Genomic DNA, 21,207 nt, shown 5'->3' with positions numbered 1-21,207 from the left:
AGTGGTTGGTCTCTGTATTCCGAAGTCCGGAAATCATTGTAAAGAGAGAAAAATAAAGGGTTTCATATACCCTTCCTGTGTGTATTGTCTACTTCCCAAATTTATTGAACATAGCTTCTGTTCCGAGTCAGAACTCCCTGTTCCGAGTCAGGACATTTAATGTTCCCAAAGCAAGTAAGAAGGAACACAGAACCTGATACCATATCTAGAAAACAGATAGCCACACATTGTTTTTTGGTAATGCTTCACTAATGTTCTCTACAACATTTAAGATATTTGTGGTTGTATTTAGGCCTTGGCTAAAACCAAATTGATTGTTTTTGATTATGTTATTTTTGATGAGGTGATTATTTAAACTTTGCTGAATTATCATCTCAAAGATTTTCTTATAGGTCTATAATTTGTGGGTAGACATGGATTTTTACCAGATTTTAAAAAGGTGATAATGAGAGCGTGCTTCCATTGTTGTAGAAAGTAATAAAGGCTAAGACACGCTTAATTATGGTGGTAACAAGGATAGCAACTTTTTTGGAAGCTTCCTTAATGGTTTTAGTCGGGATGTTGTTATATCCTAGCGAAACTGAAAACTACCTATCTATCCGAATGTCGGGCGTAGCGCGACATGTCGACCTCTTTAAAGTAATGTTATTAAAGCACACCAGATAAGAAGTTCTTCAAGAAAGTTTCCAACGGGAACTCTAATTTTGATATGGAAAAGAAGGAGCCCAGTACATCACAGGCATGAGGAAAGTCCATTTGAGTCATCATTTAAAAAGGGAAATACTTGACAGTTGGGTGGCTGCATCTACTGCACACCAGAGTCTTTACAAAGAAAGTTTTAGAAAATAATCATTTGAAGTTAACAAAAGATTAAAATTCTGCTTTGATCATCATTTCCACCATGCTGAGGCAAGTAAGATTTTTTCTTGTGAACACTGATTTTCTTACACTTCTCCGCAAATTCAATGAATTTACTCTTTACTTCGTACAAGGAAGTAAATAACAGTAACTTTTAAACTTTCAATACTGTAGATGATTTTTGTTACATTTTCAGTGTTAATTTTAATCTAAATCAGGGGTTCCCAACCCTATGCCTCCGGGCACCATGGCGCCCGCTGATCGTTTAATGTGTGCCTGCCTCTGTGCGATCACAAGGAAAATGTTTCAGTTTTCAATAAAATTCTATGTGAAAGTTTTCTCATTTTTAATGAAACAGAAATTGTGTCCAACACAGATACCAGCACAAAGCGAAATGTGACCGATTTCTTTTTATGGGCATATATTATTAACTCTATGCAACTATAAATTCACATTGAAAAGTAAATGGTGCCTGCTGTTCAACAAATATTCTAGAATGTGTTGTTAGGGACAAAACGTTGGGGACTCCTGATCTATATATAAAGCTTATTATATAGAATACCTTAAATTTAATGGTTTTGTGAAACCCCATGGAGAAAAGCAATAATATTTTATCTGTTTGGAGGGATAAAAGAAAATAACTGTTGTATAAACATAGTTTTCCCTGTAAATTAATGATTATATGTACTGTGTTTTGGATTTACACTCATTGCCATAAAAATTTGCACACCAAGAAATAATTATGGGATCGTAACGAAACTTGGCATAAAGGTACATGTCGGGTAAATACGCAAATGATTAGAAATGCAGCGTGATTACGCAATGTCACTAGAAGGCATTAAACTTCGTTATTCTCGGAGTATAAAACAGGTAAGCAGAGCTTGTTTGAGTGTACTGTAAGGAAACCCTGAGGTAGACATGCCGTTACGCCGCCATCAAAGCCAATATCAGCAGCTGGCAGAGTTTAAGAGAAGAAGAATCATCGGGATGATGGAAGCTGGGTGGTCAGCTCGACGAGTAGCTTGTCAGGTAGGCCGTTCTGACTTTACTGTGAGGAGGTGTTGGAACAGAAAAAAAAACAGAAAAGACGTCATTTACATGGTGATCAGGCTCAGGACGCCCTCGACAGACCAGTCGTTGATAAGACTGTAAGGATCCTGTTTTACTAACGTTTATTTTATTTTAAATCTTTACTACTTATTTTCTACTTCCGGCCAGAATTAAAAGCTTTAACTTATTTATGCAAATTTGTCTTGCGAACGCCAAGTACTTAAGTTGTGGCTTTTTGCCAAGCAAGAGAAAGGAAGGAGCTATTAGAAGCAGGCCGTTTGCCATAGTAGTTTTACTCGGTTGCTGGTTGCCTTCAAGGCCAGAGGTTTAATCCTCTTGGTAATTTTAAACGTATTGTAGTGTTAGCAGTTCTCTGTACTCCATACGGCTTTTTGCTAATATACGGCCAATCTTCAAGTAGGCACTTGTTTATTAATCCAAAGTTAGTTTAGTTAATATTTTTATATTCTTACGTTCAGACCACAAGTGGTTGGTCTCTGTATTCCGAAGTCCGGAAATCATTGTAAAGAGAGAAAAATAAAGGGTTTCGTATACCCTTTCTGTGTGTATTGTCTGCTTCCCAAATTTATTGAACATAGCTTTAGTAAGCTCCCTGTTCCGAGTCAGGACGTTAAATGTTCCCTAAGCAAGTAAGGAGGAACACAGAACCTGATAAGACCGTCACATCATACAACATGTATGCGTTGAGCCAACTGCCTCATTGGCCGCTATCCAGACACAGGCAGCAGCTTCATTACCGGCTCTTGTGTCTTCCCAAACCATCGCAAGACGCCTGGTTGAAGGTCATCTGGTATCGCAGCGCCCACTACGTGTGCTGCCAATGACACCCACCCACCGACGCCTCCGTTTGGAGTGGTGTCGCGCACGACAGGATTGGACTTTAACGGAGTGGAACCAGGTCGTCTCCAGCGACAAATCCAGATTCAGTTTGACCAGTGATGACAATCGTGTTCGTGTGTGGAGGATCAGTGGTGAACGCCTCAATCCTGCCTTCGCTTTACAGCAACACATCGTTCCCACAGTTGATGTGATGTATGGGTTGCCATTGCTTACGATACACTGTCACACCTAATATTGATCCATGGCACAATGGCTGACCAGCGGCCAAGCGGTAAAGTCGCTGAACACTGGTAGTTCGGTCCGAGGTTCGAATCCCGCGAACGGGCTGGCTGCATGGGTGTTTTCGTGGTTTTCCCCATGTGTAACGTGTATACGAGCCAGTTTCCCTTAGAAAGTCCTCCACGAAGGCATCCTTACCCTTAGGCAGATAGCCCTAGTGTGCTTTGCCATAATTAAATACACCAACACCAACACCATGGCACAATGGCAGACCAGCGGTACGCTCATGACATTTTTCAGCCACATGTGCTGCCACTCATGGCAGGGGTCCCAAGAGCCTGTTTTCAACAAGACAATGCTTGGCCACACACAGCGCAGATCTCACAAGATTCCCTCCGTCACATTAACACCCTCACCTGGCCTGCTTGATTTGTCACCAATCGAGCATATTTGGGATCATTTGGGACGGCAAGTTGGACAGCCTACAATATTGGCCGAACTAAAGGCGCGTTTACAGCAACTGTGAAACAAGATGTCTCAGGACACCATACGGAACTTGTATGCCTCAATGCCCGCTCGTATCGCTTCATGCAGAGGCTAGAGGCGGTCCAACAGAGTACTAAAACTTCCGTTCATGTGTACATTTTTCTCCAATAAATAATACTTTTTTCTTTGATTTTCTAATCACGTATATCAAAGTAAATACTTACATACATAAAATTTCGTTTCATTCTGACAACTTTTTCTTAGTGCGCAAATTTTTATGGCAATGAGTGTATATATATATTTATGATACAGTCAAAAGTCGTTAATCCGGACTCGTCGGGACTTCGGCGATTCCGGATTATCGATTTTTCCGGATTATAGATCATCAGTTTAAATCTGGTAAAATGGCATGCAGAAATTACAAAATTAAAAATATGAAACCGTAATTTATGAAATAAAGAAGAATTATGATCTAAAGGGTATCAAAATTTACAAAAAGAAAAAGCTTAATATTTATTTGTTTACTTTATTAAACATTTCTTTCAATGTAAGTTTTTTAAGTTGCTTCGTTTTTTATGTGATAATACATTCTCTTTAATTCTATAAACAGACATAATTTCTTGTTCAGTAAGAAAGTTCCGCTGTTCAAGTCCTATAATTGCTGTGTCGAGAATACAGACTAATTTGTCAATCGAAATTTTTTCGTTTTCAATAACCTCTGTCATTTTCTTGACTATCAGAAGCGAATTATAATGACGAGAATTTGATTTAAATCATATCAAAGACGGAGTACATCGAAATGAAATACTACATTTAGTAAGGAATTATAAGCCAAATAAAATAAAAACATCTGCCCTGAAGATAAGGATAGTGCTGACAGATCAACTTCCAATTAATTCATTGCGCGCCGCGGTGTTCCCCCCGCCGAGCAGCGTTAAATTGACAAACAGATTTCGGATTTCGAAACATACTTTCGGTTTAGATCCTTTACATATTAACAAATATACTATATCGGAAATTCTATTTGATATAATCGGAAATTCTATTTGATCTATTTGATATAAAGTTTAAGCTTACTTTTATAAAATTGCTCTAACAGTCTGCAAAAAATAATAAGCCAGATCCAATTCGAAGACTAAGGAACAACGCAATCTGCAACATTAACTGAATTAGATAATTTTAGATTAGCTTACACCGTCCGTTATACATTAAACGCGCATTCGTAAACGGTTTATGAGCATGCGCACAAGCATATTCGCAGCCGTAAAGGTCTTACGCGCGCACGTAAACGCCTATGCGCATGCGTCAACGCGACGCAAGTTTGTAGCTTTGAGGTCCGGATTATAGATCATTCCGGATTATGTGTGTCCGAGTGAACGACTTTTGACTGTATATACTGTCAATATATAATAAAGGGTATACGAAACCCTTTATTTTTCTCTCTTTACAATGATTTCCGGACTTCGGAATACAGAGACCAACCACTTGTGGTCTGAACGTAAGAATATAAAAATATTAACTAAACTAACTTTGGATTAATAAACAAGTGCCTACTTGAAGATTGGCCGTATATTAGCAAAAAGCCGTATGGAGTACAGAGAACTGCTAACACTACAATACGTTTAAAATTACCAAGAGGATTAAACCTCTGGCCTTGAAGGCAACCAGCAACCGAGTAAAACTACTATGGCAAACGGCCTGCTTCTAATAGCTCCTTCCTTTCTCTTGCTTGGCAAAAAGCCACAACTTAAGTACTTGGCGTTCGCAAGACAAATTTGCATAAATAAGTTAAAGCTTTTAATTCTGGCCGGAAGTAGAAAATAAGTAGTAAAGATTTAAAATAAAATAAACGTTAGTAAAACAGGATCCTTACAGTCTTATCAACGACTGGTCTGTCGAGGGCGTCCTGAGCCTGATCACCATGTAAATGACGTCTTTTCTGTTTTTTTTTCTGTTCCAACACCTCCTCACAGTAAAGTCAGAACGGCCTACCTGACAAGCTACTCGTCGAGCTGACCACCCAGCTTCCATCATCCCGATGATTCTTCTTCTCTTAAACTCTGCCAGCTGCTGATATTGGCTTTGATGGCGGCGTAACGGCATGTCTACCTCAGGGTTTCCTTACAGTACACTCAAACAAGCTCTGCTTACCTGTTTTATACTCCGAGAATAACGAAGTTTAATGCCTTCTAGTGACATTGCGTAATCACGCTGCATTTCTAATCATTTGCGTATTTACCCGACATGTACCTTCATGCCAAGTTTCGTTACGATCCCATAATTATTTCTTGGTGTGCAAATTTTTTACTGTATGTATATACTGTATATACTGTCAATTGCACTGCGCTTTTATTTTCAAAGTTGTAAATAACATTTTAAACAACATGTATTATTAGCAGTGTTATGTATTCCTTTTCACAAACATTTATTTCCTCTCCAGATGACATAGTTGCTATTTTGTATATTAATATTATCATTTTATTAATTACATTTTAAATGGCTAATACTTTATAATTGCCATTTGTAAAATTTATCAGTTTTTAAAGTTTAAATGAGCCTGAGCATAAGAAGCAAAAACGGCAAAGAAATTATATAAAACTTATGTATGCTTTATTTTTAAATAATAAATTATGTTGAAAGATTTGAGTCGATAAGTATTTGCTTAAATTTGTAAGACTCTTTCTTTTACAGAACATTCTTGTGCCTTTCTTAGTAGATCCTTCCGGCCAAGCCACAAATTGGCTTAAATCTAATATGACTAATTCTCAGCTAGAAGTTGTAAACCATCATGTAGGTAGTTCTCTATACTTATTTTGATTTTTTTTATCACTTTTAAATTTGTGCTAAATTTTTTTCATAGTGAAATTTTAGATATTTTTTTAAGTGAAATTTTAGATGTGACAATATTTCTTCACTCAGGATACTAATTTGTTGACATCCTTGGAAATGGCTGTGAGATTTGGTAAAACACTTCTAGTGCAAGATGTTGACAGTATACACCCTGTGTTATATCCATTATTGCGGCGTGATTTGATAAACCAAGGTAAGATTGAAGTATCTCTTGTTTAAAATTGAGGAAGGAGCAAAAGCATAGATTTTAAACGAAATTCTATTCAGTTCAAGAGAAATCAGTTATCAGTTCTTATTTCGAAGGGAGGAAAAATTGGCATATTTTAACATTGCTGCCAATATTGAAAGTAAATTAAACCAGCTGTTAAAAAATTAATAAAGGTATAACATCCGCTCATTTGTGCAGCTTATTGGTTATGTAATGAACTTGCTAATTTACGTATTTTCAGTTTGTCCGTTGACAGTTTTTATTCCTTATAATCAGTATATTCTATTATGTCCTTTTTTAATTATAACAACAACTCTTCAAATATTAAATATATGTTGGATTTTATTATGTATGATCATTTCTAATAATGAAATATGATAGCAAAGGGAAGTTTTAACAATATATTTATAATCTTATGTGCTAATATTACACTCATGTTCAAAATTATCTTTACATACCCAAAAATGATGATATTCAATGAAATATCGAATCAATGTGATCCGTATTTGCAGGGAATGTGTGAAAACCAAGCCTAATTAGCATTATCCAATCAAAAGTAATCAAACGGTTTGTGATATGCAAATCTAGGCGTTACGTCATCCAAGGGTGAATCAAGCGCTTTGCGCAAACTGAATGTTTGAGTGAATTTCTGCAACATAGCGTTTGATTTCAATGTATAGGGACTCAAAAGGTTTGTTATGGCTTCGAAGTATCATTTGGAAGAATCTGTAAAGTGGCGAATTATCGGCCGTTTAGAAGCAGGGCAGTCAATCATGGAAACAGCCACATGTCTGAATATTTCAAGACAGACAGTCTCTAAGCTATGGAAACAGTTTCAAAATGATGGAAGTGTTGTAAGGAGGCCTGGACAAGGTCGGAAACGAATGACAACTGCTTCTGAAGATCGGTATCTGACATTAACTGCCCGTCGTAACAGAAAGGCTACTGCTCGCTAGTTAAGTTCAGAGCTTGCAGCCGCCACTGGAACTGTTGCATCACGGCAAACAATATACAGAAGGCTTAATGAAAAAGGCTTTTATGCCAGAAAGCCAAGGGTATGTGTTTTACTGTCTTCACAGAAAAAGAGGGATCGCTTTAATTGGTGTAAAAAACATCAAAACCTGGACTGAACATCAATGGTCCCATGTTCTCTTTACTGATGAGTCGCGGTGTTTACATCTGGAGGGAGTCAGGAACACGAAATGATCCCTCGAACATTGTGGAACGTGACCGTTTCGGTAGTGGAGGTGTGATGGTATGGGGTAGAATAATGATCGATGGACGTACGCCCCTACACGTGTTCAGCAGCGGATCTGTGACAGGCCAGATATATCGAGATGAGGTCTTAGATGCTTATGTAAGACTTTTCAGGGGTGCATATGGACCTGACTTTTTATTTATGGATGATAATGCCCGTCCACATCGAGCAAACCTCGTTGATGAATTCCTTGAAAGTGAAGACATTAAGCGAATACCTTGGCCACCAAACTCTCCTGACCTCAACCCGATAGAGAACTTATGGGACTACCTTGGAAGAGCAATTGCACATATACATCCTCCTCCTAGAGGTGTAAATGCTCTGAAGACGGCATTGCTGGAAGAGTGGAGATTAATTCCCCAAACTGTGGGTAACAGCGTTATTTCCAGCCTTAAAACACGTTGTGATATGTGTGTACAAGTCAGGGGAGATCATATTCCATATTAAATTCGTAAGACTTAATTCTTTTTCTGAATCATTCCTTTTTTTCTTAACTCTCTTTGTCACACTTTATTACCATTTTTATTGTTTCATGCTACAATTTTATATCATATGAGGTGATCTTCAATTTTTTCTTTTGCATTTATGTGTCATCATGTTATGTATGATTCCACGAAAATTCATTAAATTATAAGTCATAGTCTCTGAGAAATCCGTGAATTTAGGCATGTAAACATAATTTTGGACATGAGTGGATTTTATTATGTATGATCATTTCTAATAATGAAATATGATAGCAAAGGGAAGTTTCAACAATATTTTATAATCTTATGTGCTAATATTATATTTAAATTATTTATAATCTTATATATATTTATAATCTTATTCTAATTTATATAACATCTACTTAAACCAAAATAAAATAATAATAATATTAGGATGAATACGTTATTTTGTGACATGCACGTTTCATGTTTTGTGTAAGAATGAAAACAAGTATTGTAAATAAATTTCTTCAGAGTTTTCTGTGATACTAATTTTCAGGTCCCAGATATATAGTTCAGATTGGAGAGAAAACAGTGGATTATAATCCTCACTTCAAGCTGTTTCTCGTAACCAAATACTCAGAAATAGAACTGTCTCCGAATTTTTTTGCTGTTGTCTCAACTGTAAATTTCAGTACAACTAAAGCAGGACTTACTGGCCAGGTAAATTTTTAAAAATTTTTATTATATTTGCTTGTATAATAATCATGACTCAACTTTTAATTCTTCGGCAGTTGCGAGATTAAGCAATTATTTCTTCCCGAATACGCGTGATATCTCTGTCTTAAGCCTTTCTGGCACGCTACCTTTTAAAGTTGGAGTTTTGATTAAAAAAAAAAAAAAAAAAAAAAAAGTAGGCAGTCTTAGAGAGGAGTACACAAGTAAAATTTTGTGAAGATAGCACTTATCTTTTAATTCTGTGGGTGTGCCCAAAATGGGCACGCTGATTGAATAGAGCTTCGAAAAGCGTGCTGAAACGAGCATTGTTGTCAACGAACTGACCGATGAGATACGGAGAAACAAAGAATACAGACTCTCAGTTGTCCTAGATTATCGGTGAGCCTGGTTTGGGCACACCTAGGGTTCGCTGTTTGATTTTATGCAAGATTTCAAGGTAAAAATTTAAAACTAATATAGAATAAGGAGATTAGCATACAGCCAAAAAACATAGAAATTTCTTTTCAAATAATCCCTTTTATGATCTAAAAAAAATCTGGAAGATTTCTTTGAAAGATGAGGGTCTTAAAAAAAAAAAACATGGCTAAAATATATGGATTGATTTGTGTTGAGCTGCTATCTACTATAAATAAAGAAGGTTCAGAGTAACCTATAAATCCTTTTTCATTCAATTTTTCTGTGCGTACAGAAGGAAATTTTTAGGTGTGTCCAGACCAGACACACTGTGCCGCAAAGGCTTAAATTTCTAATGCGAGCTGTTCATTTTACGCCCTTTGCAATGCATAACTGGAATGCGAGCTGAGCTTGATGATGATCTTCAAAAGGTTTAAGTCAGCTTTTACTTCTTTAGAAATGATTTATACTTTATTAAACTATAAATTTATTTCTTTAAAATGCCAAGAAAATCAGATACTTTTAACGCTTAAAACTGCTCTTAAGCACGCAAATAAAGAAAAGTTTACTTATGAACAATTAAAAATTTTCATTCCTACTTCAAATATAGAGTTTGTGGATATTTTTTGGTAGCATACACCCTGAACTCTATGTTCAAGTAGCGAATTCTTGCTATGTCTTTAAGAATAAATATTGCAGGAGAAAGGTTTAAATAACCTTTTTGTTTAAAATAAAATTAAAACAGATGCATGCACTTCCTGCTCACAAATCACCACCACTTGTGGCTACGTAACAGAAAATAAGAATGTAACAAATCGCTAATAAATTAAGAATTCTAATGACTGGCTCCTTAGCTTAAACTAACTCTAAATCGGCTGCACACAGCAAAGCCGAACCGAGAAATATCAGTAGAAATTGAAAGGTGTCAACCACCGAACTAGAGAGCTAATTTTAAATTCGCAGCATAAACATCGGAACTAAGTCCGCTACTACTACTTTTGAACTCTTGAACCACAGCTTAAGTACTGCTTCTGAACACGCTGAGAATTTGCATCTACATTACACAAAATTTACCTTCCAACAGGAAACTGAAATCAGGAGGAACAGGAAAGTCAAACTTAAAATAATTGTTTAGAATAAATTAAATCCATACAAAGTTTTGATTAATGCTGAAATTTCTTTTGCTAGAAGTAACTTAAGCTACCGGAATAGTGTTGTTCAAGTGTTTGAAGTTATAATCTGCATCTATCAGTTCCTATTAATATTAAATTTGCTTTACGAATTATTTTTAATGGGTCTCTTGTACTTTTAAATAAAAATTTCTAGAATATAATCTGTTTCTGAATAAGCGTCTATTAATACTATATTTAAAGAAAGTTCGTACCATATTTATATGCATTTAAATTCAAATTGCAAAAGATGAAAATTTCGCTAACATTATAGTAACATTTAAGTTGTTAATAGACACACAAACCATCATGATAAATAATAAAGTTCAACCTCCTCTTGCCCCTCCTTTTTTTGTTGTTTATTGTAGTTACTTTTAGATTTTTATTACCTTTAATAGATGTGAAGTTTCTTTGATTTGTATAACCAGTTATTTTATGTTTTTACTCTGTGCTATCATTTCTCTCTTTCCATTTTCCCGCCAGAAGGCAAATGAGTTTGCGTGTATTTAAAGGGAGATTTTGAGATTGCTGAATCAGAGCAGGTTCTCCCACTCAGTGTTCTTGTTTTTGGCCTTATGGTACACTTGCCGATAGTTGAATTCATTCAGGTGAACTTCTGAGCCAACTTCGCGTTAAATTCTCTGTGTAGAGATAGATGGCTGTTGTTAGTTTATAGGTTGTGGTCTTCTTCATGAGTATATAATTAGACTAGACCACTAAAAGACAGCTATGACTTTTCACTGTGTCTAATTAATGCCACTGAGACAAGGAAAAGGTGTAAAAGACCCTTTTATTAATCCAAATAAAATTAAATAGACGACACCATTCGTGTTTACAGAAGCCAACACCTTTGGCTTAAAATCAAAGATAATGGATAAGTATAGCCTAACAGCTTCACAGTTTAACTAGCATGCAAACTAGTTATGACCAAAGTTGGTGGAAACAAGCCTGATGGCAAGAATGACTCAATGTCCCAGAATTTTAATTTTTAGAGGATCAAAGTTAGCAACGTGGTCTTCAAGCAGGCAGAACATGCTCTGATTTCATTCTCCAAAACCTTCTTTTAAATACTTCCTTCTTTTTAACTAATTTGGATATCGTACGCACTGGAAATTTATGTTCTGGCAGGGAAAGGAAACGAGGCTTGATAGAAAAAATAATTTAACTTCAAATAACGGGTCAGGAAATTAAAATGAACCTTATAAGTTTATTTTAAATTTAGCATTACATTTGATTTACTACTTTGAGTTTTCTCACCATAAGTGCTGGTGGAGTTGTAAACATCAGGAGTGCCTTCTGTTCATCTTACTTAGTTTAAAATAAAGGATCTTTTACACCTTTTACAAATTTCCATTCTTACTTTTAGACTTAGTGATAAGTCCTTTAATGTCTACATAGAGTTCAACACCTTGTATGTTAACAAAGAAAGTCAAACTCTACACAAGTACAGCTTTAAGAATTAAGAACTGAGTTGTTGTCATGAAACTCTGGTAGCTGTTTCTAATTTTTATTCACATGAAAAAATTATATATCTTGGTGTAGAGAATAGCCATGTAGCTTCTCGTTGAAAAATTTGTTCTTGTTAAAGTTAACTGAATTTTAAATTAACAATAGGAAATAAACTTGAGTAAGAAATATGTAATATAGTATTTAAAGTCTGCATGCAAAGTTTGTACAATAACTCCAATTCCAACCTAAAATCCTTATGGGAATAACCCACCAGCGGCCGAGCGGTAACATCGCTGAACACTGGTAGTTCGGTCCGAGGTTCGAATCCTGTGAACGGGCTGGCTGCATGGGTGTTTTCATGGTTTTCCCCATGTGTAACGTGTATCCGAGTCAGTTTCCCTCAAAAAGTCCTCCATGAAGGCATCCCTCCCTTAAGGAGTGCTTTGCCATAATCTAATAAACCAACCAAACTTTATGGGAATATTATAATAAATTATGAGCATCTTTTCTGAATGGAAACTGAAATAGCGGCAAAAAGTGTTATTTAAATGTTTCATATTTTATCTTTGATGGATACATAGCAAAATAAATGCACACTGTATTTATTTTCACAAATTTTTAATTTTATAATATTAATTATATAATTTTAAGTAAGAGTTAATGATACTGATGCTGTTTACATAGATATATCTATCATTTTATTTAATGAGAATAAATGTACTGAAAATATTATTTTGTTCCTGAGGATATTTATTTGTTTTATGTACAAATTTTTTATCAAATTCTTACTTCTCTAACTTATTTTTATTTTTTAAAGTTCTAAAATGTTCTATAAAACCGAATTATGGTTAGAGTTTCTTTAAATTTTATCTAAAGAATTAAATGGAAAAAACTGTGTGTTAATTCCAATATTGTACAGTGTTGAATTTTTAAACAAATATTTTTTAGCTTTTGGCCACTGTTCTTCAGCGAGAGAAACCTGAATTAGAATTAAGGCGTACAGAACTTTTACGTAAAGAAGAAGAAATGAAGCTTCAGATGACCCAATTAGAAGAGTCCTTACTTCAGGAACTGGCAACTGCTAGAGGAAATGTATTGGAAAATGAAGAACTGGTTGCTTCTCTTAATAAAACTAAAAGCAATAGCATTGAGATTTCAGCAGGACTGAAAGAATCTCATGATTTACAGTTATCCCTTGAAGAGGTAAAGTATTGCAGCAAGACAAATCCTAGCAGAAAGTTAAAGTAAAAATAATGCTTGTAAAACGGAAGCAGTCACATAAATATAAAATATCTTTGAGGGTTTTATGTGAGAAAAAATTATCTTAACTTGTTGGTCTTCATGGTGTATATTTTTAAGGAATGTAACAAAAAAGTTTCTAATACTTTAATGAATTAAAATACTTCTTCATTACGCTTTGTAACTAACTACTCTTTTTATTCTATCCTTCTTCTTAAATTTAGTTGCTTTTTCAAGCATGAGAGGAATTTTTAAAATATATAATAAAGGCAGTGAAAATTATTCTCCCATCATATGAACTTTTTGTCTTTATTGTGCATTACAATTAATGTTGGAATGATAAAATTATAATTACAATCCACTGTAATTACAAGAAGAGATCAAAAAGTACATAGAACAGAGTATAATCAATTAAGTATTTTTCCTAACATCTTTGTAGCAGGAGAAAATTCTTCAGTATATTCTAAGAACCAGTCATCAACAGCATTTATAGCATTATTATTAGATGTAAAATGCACCTCATGAAGTTCTGTCTTCAGGCTTTTATGCAAAAAAGATCACTTGAATCATGGTCTGACTAATGTAACGGTAACAGTTGGTTTCCTGAAGACATTATAGGAGCAATTGCTTTGGTATATGTACATGACATTATCATGGTGGTAAAGAATTCCATTCAATAACATTTCCCTTATCTGCTGTTAATTTCTTTGTATAATTTTTCAATTAACTTACTACGCTGTGATTGTGTTTCCACAGTGAAGGTTATTCATTGCCAGCTGCACTTTAGTATCCCAGAAAATGTTTGCCATAACTTTAGCTGATGATGTTCACATGACGCTTTATTGCTCATAGAAAAGCCATATTTCCAAGTAAAGCTCAACAGCAAAGCAGTGTTTCCATGTTTCATCCATGATTACATACCTATCGAAAAAGTCTTTAAATTCTTTTGAAATATTGTCAAAAGTTTTTCTGAAATCCTCACATAATGTTTATATATACATATATATAAACATTATGTGAGTATATATATATATATATTGTGCATTATTTAATAACTGCATTAAATTCAATAATAAGATCTTCCATCAGGTGAAACGAATTCCAATGGGAGCAAACAGTTCTACACAAATATGTAACCTATTTCTTTTTACTAATGAATATAAATTCCAATTAAGTTTGAATAAAAATGAGTTAAAGTTATTTGCAAATACATTAAGATACATTGATGATATTATAACTTTCAATAATAATTCTTCTTTTGAACAATTCAAAATTTACCCAAATATTTTAACACTTAACTAATGCAAATCAAGATAGTATTGAATACTTAGATCTGCTCATAACTGAACACAGCAAAATTAAATTATATGATGAAAGGAGGAATTTCCAGTTTTATACTATTAAACTAATTAATTGGAACTATAATATATCTAGAAAAGTAATAGGTAACACTTTTTACAGCCAAATAATTAGAATAAAAAATATATGTACTGAAACAGAAGATTTAAAGAAGAAATAATAAAGCTAATTAATGTTCAAGTTAATAACAAGGTCCCAACACAATTTATTAATTTCTATATTAAAAAGGCAGGCATTAACTTTTCTTTTTAATTTTTTGACTCTTTAAGGTATGATAACATTATAGAAAACTAGAGGGTAATGGAGGATTTTGAAGAGTTGATGGATTATATTTGTAAATATTAATTAATTAATTTGTAAAAATATATATTTAATTAATACTGGATTCTTTCCTTTTACTAATGAAGGGCCAACTCTTTTCAAAAGACTCTATTATAGCCCGAATTGAGTGAAGATTTTTATCTTTTTCTAATTTTCCTTACTTTTAGCTAGTAAAGTTTTGATTAAACTTGTAGAAATTCAGTTTTAATAAATTCAGATTATTACAAAAAAAATTACTTTACTTTAAAAGAAAATTTCAAAATTAAAATTAAATTAATTTTATTTCAAAAAAATTTTTCGAACTTTATTTCAAAAGCATTTTTTCAATTTTTTTACTATCCCTAGTAGTTTGCAACATATGTTTTTAAAACCCATAACAGTTAGCAATTTTTTACACATTTTTACAATGCTTCACAGTTAGAAACATTTTTGCACACAAAACACACATTTTACATTACTTAAGAGTTTACTGAATAGGTTTATACAATTGATCTCACAGGTAAACTCAACTTTACCTTATACACTGGTTATCATAAATTAAGGAAAAATCACAAAAATCACGATTACTGAAAAAGTTACATGTAGAATTTAATGAAACTTACCGACAATATACAACACATAGTAAGGTATCAAATAACATAAAAAGAAATTACCAGACAAATATGGTAGTATAGAAATTAGCACATGTATAAAATGAACAAATCGAATGTGTCAGTTTGCTATAGGAAAAGTACCTTCAATATGGAATATGATCACCTCTAGAAGCAATACAGCACATACAGCGATGCGTGATGCTTTCAATTATGCGGTCTTATCAGTTCCATAGGAAGCGAGAGCCATCGCTCTTGCAAAGCAGTTGCAAGCATGACAAGGGTCTAAGGGGGCGGATTGAGAGCAGCTAGACGTCTCCCTAAAGCATCCCAAACGTGATCGATAGGATTCAAGTCCGGGGATCAAGCTGGCCACTCCATGCGCATAATTGTTTCGTGTTAAAGATAATCATATACGCTGAGAGCCCAGCGTGGTCTTGCATTGTTATCCTGTAACAGGAAAGCATCACCTATTGCCCCGGCATATGGGCGCACATAAGCATCAAGGATGTCATCTCTATAAACATGAGCATTCACGGTTCTCCTTGGAAAAACATGGAGGTCTATGCGTCCACCCAAAGAGATGTTACCACAGACACTGACCCTTCCGTATGCATCTTTTTCACGGATGATAACGGGTTCTAGGTTGTCGGTTCTCTCCGTATCAAATAACGCTTACTATCGCTTTCTAAAGTAAACATGGACTCATCCGTAAAGAGAACTGCCCTCCATTGATCAGGCGTTCAGTGGACATGTTGTCGTGCCCACTGAAAACGGTCCTTCCTATGGCGTGACGTGAGCGGCACACAAATGGCTGCCGCCTCGCATACAGACCACCTTCGTGAAGCCTTTTATGCACAGTTGACGTTGACACGAACCTTCCGATGGCTGCAGCAAGGATGGATCTAAGAAGAGTCGGAGTAGTGGTTCTATTTCTACGTGCACATAATGTCAAATATCGGTCATCGTCGTAACAGTTGGCCGTCCTTGGCTGAACCTCCTAGATGCCGAATCTGTGGTTTGAAATTGCCTCTAAAGTCTATGAACCACAGAAGGACTCATACTTAGCCATGTGGCCACTTCTGTTTGACTTTAAAGTCTTGCCTCTAGTCTCCCAGTGGTTCTCCATCGCAGTTCTGCAGGCAAATGATGCCTGGAGGTCATTGTTATGAATTGGCTGTCTCAGATTTCTGATGTCACTGTCACAGTGAAATATGTCGGCTTGCTCTCAAACATGGACTTTTATGCGTCTCGCAGATGACGTATTCCGAAAGCAGTGCCACTAATTTGCATATCGCAGTTTTACTCAGCTACTCTTACTTGGAAACATATTCAAATTTTACACGGTTCGGCTTATTTTTGAGGGAATTATCGCTATTTTTGTGATTTTTCCTTAATTTATGATAACCAGTGTATTAGCGCCCTCTATTTATACAGTTAGCAGAAACATACTGCTCAACCTCACTTAGTTTAACAAATGCTATTTCACTCTCCAAAATACAAATTTATAGAAGGAAAGTTAAATTAAAATTTACTATTTACTAGCCTTTTTAGTATTATTTATGTATTTTTATAGATTGTATATAGTTTATTTTTAATTTACCTGCATAATTCGTGTCAGGGAAGTTTTCAAATAGGCATCAAAGGTTTCTAAATTACTTTGGTTGTCTACTCTTTTTACATTGGCAATTTACATTTAATTATTTTGATTCTTAGTCAATTTGCTTTCTAAATTTCTCAAAATTCATTTTGTTTAAATTTTTTAGTAATTCACTACATTTGATTTACTTTTGGTTTTGAATATTACAATACCCATGCCTATATGTATGACGAAACGCAAATTGAGTAATAGGAGAGTTAGGTTTGGAGGCACTTTCCCCTTGATAAGATCTGTCTCTTGCCTGCTCAACAATTATTCACTACTGCAAATTAATTTATTCTTAGAATGTTTTTAAAAATTTTTAGGATTAATTTTTTGGAATATTATATATTTTTTCATGGTTTTAGATACTTGTACTTAATTTCCATATACTCTCAGAATTTAGATGATATTGTAAATTAGTTTGCAGCAATAATTAATCATTTATTTGTATACAATTAAAATTTCATAATTTAAAATTTTAAATTTGTAGGGTTTATATTTATTTTAACTAACATTTATTTTAAGTTTAAACTATCTTTCCTGTCAAGCCTTACTTTCCCCTGGAACTGCCAATGCCAGAATATGTAAATTTTAGTAGAACGCGCAAGCATTCAAATTATCAGCGGAAGTAGTATGATTTAAATAGAAGGAAACGAGTTCGGTGAGAGAGTTATTCTTACTTAGCGAGCGCGGTGGTAGAATCGAGAATTGAAGAACCCCGCGTTGCGGCCTATGTGCTTGGCGGGAAGTAGTTGCAATTGTTCCAGTGAGCTTCAAGTCTGCTGAATTAGCTGCGGTATTTGTAAAACGCGGTGAGTTAGTTATTTTAGAGAGCCTCGTAGTTAGAATATTGTCTTTACTTTCTTTTCAGGTTCTTATTTTTATTTGACTGCCTAGTGGGCACAGTCTGTAAGCGTCAAGAGGACGCCATTGTAATTTATTACGTTGAATAAAAAGGGACTTAAACCCTTTATAAGACTCTGTGGTATATACAAGCTTTCACAGTCACCTCTTGGTTGCGTGCTAGTTAGAGGCACGCAACGTTATATTGGCGCCCGAACACTTATCGAACTGAAATGGCCGAAAACTGGATGGAAGCCGCTGGACAACACCAAGAAATGACAACGCAGTTAGAAGGATTTGGATACCTGGTCCAGACTTTGAGAGCATCAATCAAGCCAAACGTCTATTTCGACGGAAAAAATTCGGTGTCCGTATTTTTAGAAGGTATAGAAAACCACTTTCAGCTCTATCCTGTGCCTGAAAGACAAAAAGTTGCTATTGCCACATCAGCACTAAGAGGACAGGCCGCGCTATGGTGGAAAAATATAGGCAAATTTCTTCTAGGTGAATTTGGAAGCCCGACGTATACATTTGAAAATTTCAAAAAATCGTTAGTAAAGGCCTTCCCCATAGTGAAAGATCGCGCACGGCTGGAAGCCGAGCTATATAGTTTCTATCAACGGGATACAGCACAATTGACGGACTTTATTTTACGAAAAATCAAGCTAACGGATATGCTGTATGGCAAGAAACCCGATGCGGAGATTATTGAAATAATATTACCAAGATTGTTACCCGCTGTTCAAGACTACTTTGAAATTAGAAACCCAACCACATTGCAGGAACTTTTCGAATTGGCGGTGAAATTTCAAAATCGCAGAATAGCGGAAAGAGCGAGAGGGGAAACATATTCTCAAAGTACCAGAAGGAAGGAGGAAACAAGAAATGGAAATCGCTCATATGGGGGAAAGAACTATCAAGCTAACGCATCGAAACTCGAAGGTCAAGGCCCAAAAAGAAAATCTGAAAATAAGCATCCGCGTAACCAGAAGACACAGATTGAAAGGAAAGCTTTAAACGACTAGAGGGGCCTGTGAAAGGGAGGGTCCAGACCCCGGAAGTTTTAGAAAAACCCTCAAATAGACATCTAAATACAATCATCGTAAAAAACTCACAGCTACCAATTATACAAGTCCTGGTTGGCGATGTACCAGTAGAAGCCCTCATCGATACAGGGGCAGAAGGAAATTTCATGAGTGAAAAGTTCTTCAAAAAGAATTTTTTTAGGATACGACTCTTTAAAACCAGAAATACGGAAATTATAGCGGCGCAAGGAAAAACATGTCACTGCATCGGGAAAGTATCATTAAACTTACAGATAAAAGAGGAAAATCTCAAAGTATTAATTTTTGTGGTGAAAGACCTCCAACACTCTCTTATTTTAGGTATGGACTTTTTAAGGGCCGCGAGGGCCAAATTAAATTTTCAAGATAGTTCCGTGGTGCTGGAGATGGACCAGAGGGTGGTGGAACCGGTGGAGACACCTGAATTGGACCTTAGCCATTTGAATGACCAGAAAAGTAAAGCAATACAGCAAGTGGTGAGTAATTTTTCTCATTTGTTTTCAGAAAAACCGGGAAACTGTCAGATCGTGACTCACAAGATTCAATTAAAGGCCGAAAAACCTTGTAGGACTAAACCGTATCGCTATGATAAACAAAAAGACTTAATCATCGAAGAACATATTCAGGAGATGTTAAAGAATAAAATAATAACGCCCATAAATAGTGAATACGCAAGTCCAGTCGTACTATGTAGGAAAAAGAACGAGTTTCCTCCTTCGGATAAAAAGGCTTGGAGGTTTGCTATCGATTATAGAAAACTAAATAGCATAACTAAATTTCCAGTTTACCCTTTGCCGGTTATAGACGAGATCATTAGACAGATCAAATCGACAAGATATATGTCTACTTTGGACTTAACGTCTGGCTACTATCAAATAGCTATGAGACCCGAAGATATACATAAAACCGCGTTTATAACAAAATCGGGCACTTATGCATTTTTACGCATGCCTTTTGGGTTGTGTGGGGCCCCATCAACATTCCAGAGAGCTATGGACATTGTTCTAAAGCCTGTCCTAGGAAAATCAACTTTAATTTATCTAGATGATATAATTATAACGAGTAATACGTTGGAACAACACATTAATGACCTCGAACAAGTTTTTAAATTATTAAAAGAGGCCGGTCTTACAATTAACGCCTCAAAATGCAAGTTCGCAACTAAAGAACTTAAATATCTCGGTTATAAAATTTCGCAAAAGGGTATAGAAACGCAAGATTCAAAAATAAAAGCTATTAAGAATTTCCCACCGCCCAACACCGCCAAGAAACTTTCGTCTTTCCTTGGACTATGTTCTTACTATCGATCTTTCATAAAAGATTTCGCTAATATTGTTGAACCACTCTTAGTAATCAAAAGAAAAAAGAGTAAATTTACGTGGACAGCGGAAGCTAACACAGCTTCTGAAAGATTAAAAGAAGCGCTTATTAATGCCCCTGTTTTAAAATTCCCTGAGGGGGACGAAAACCTGGAAATTGCGGCAGATGCATCAGACTATGCGGTGGGTGCGGTTCTTATGCAAAATAACCATCCGCTGGCATTTTTTAGTAAAACATTGAATCAAACACAAAGGAATTATACAGCTACAGAAAGAGAAACATTAGCCGTATTAATGGCTGTACACAAATTTCGAGTTTATTTCGGCAAATCGCCAGTAACAGTCTTTTCGGATCATGCGGCTGTTGGTAGACTTTACTCGGGAAAAAACCTAACGCCCAGGTTAATAAGATGGGCTTTAAAACACCAAGAATATAATATCACAATAAAATATAAACCGGGTAAGGAAAACAATGTAGCTGACGCACTTTCTCGTATAAAACTGGACGATGAAGGTAATGAACTTAAATGCGCTGTGTTGACTTCAAAAATTTTAGATTCTAGAGATACGGTTATTACTGAACTGAAAGCTGATCCTGAATTTGGAAATATCTATGCTTATTTGAAAGACCCCGAAAGCTTTGAGCATACAGATATCGAAGCGATAAGAAATAGAGCAAAAAACTATGAAATAATAGATAATTTATTATTCTATACGAAAACAACAAACGAAAATCTTGAGTATAAGCCAGTCATCCCAGCCTCGCTTCGATTAAGCATTTTGAAGGAGTTGCACGAAAAAAAAACAGCGGGCCACCTCGGGGTCAGGAAGACTATAAAAAGGGTACGCGAGGCGGTATATTTCCC

At 35.3% G+C, this 21,207-nt stretch overlaps 1 protein-coding gene across 1 annotated transcript in view; it reads left to right on the top strand.

The window, feature by feature from the left end:
• btv (dynein cytoplasmic heavy chain beethoven) overlaps window positions 1-21,207 on the top strand; it is a 256,105-nt gene that overhangs the window by 193,088 nt on the left and 41,810 nt on the right. The window contains exons 56-59 of the mRNA XM_085822605.1: window positions 6,166-6,264; window positions 6,394-6,517; window positions 8,775-8,938; window positions 12,913-13,167. Of these exons, the coding sequence (XP_085678731.1) occupies window positions 6,166-6,264; window positions 6,394-6,517; window positions 8,775-8,938; window positions 12,913-13,167 (642 nt within the window). The remainder of the gene's footprint in view (window positions 1-6,165; window positions 6,265-6,393; window positions 6,518-8,774; window positions 8,939-12,912; window positions 13,168-21,207) is intronic.

This window comes from Stegodyphus dumicola, chromosome 8 (genome assembly GCF_044657685.1).
Source record: "Stegodyphus dumicola isolate Sdum_Otavi_A_Nest chromosome 8, ASM4465768v1".
In the NCBI taxonomy this organism is placed as follows: Eukaryota; Metazoa; Arthropoda; class Arachnida; order Araneae; family Eresidae; genus Stegodyphus; species Stegodyphus dumicola.
The sequence above is the reverse complement of the archived record's forward strand: the minus strand, read 5'-3'. Positions and strand labels throughout refer to the sequence as shown.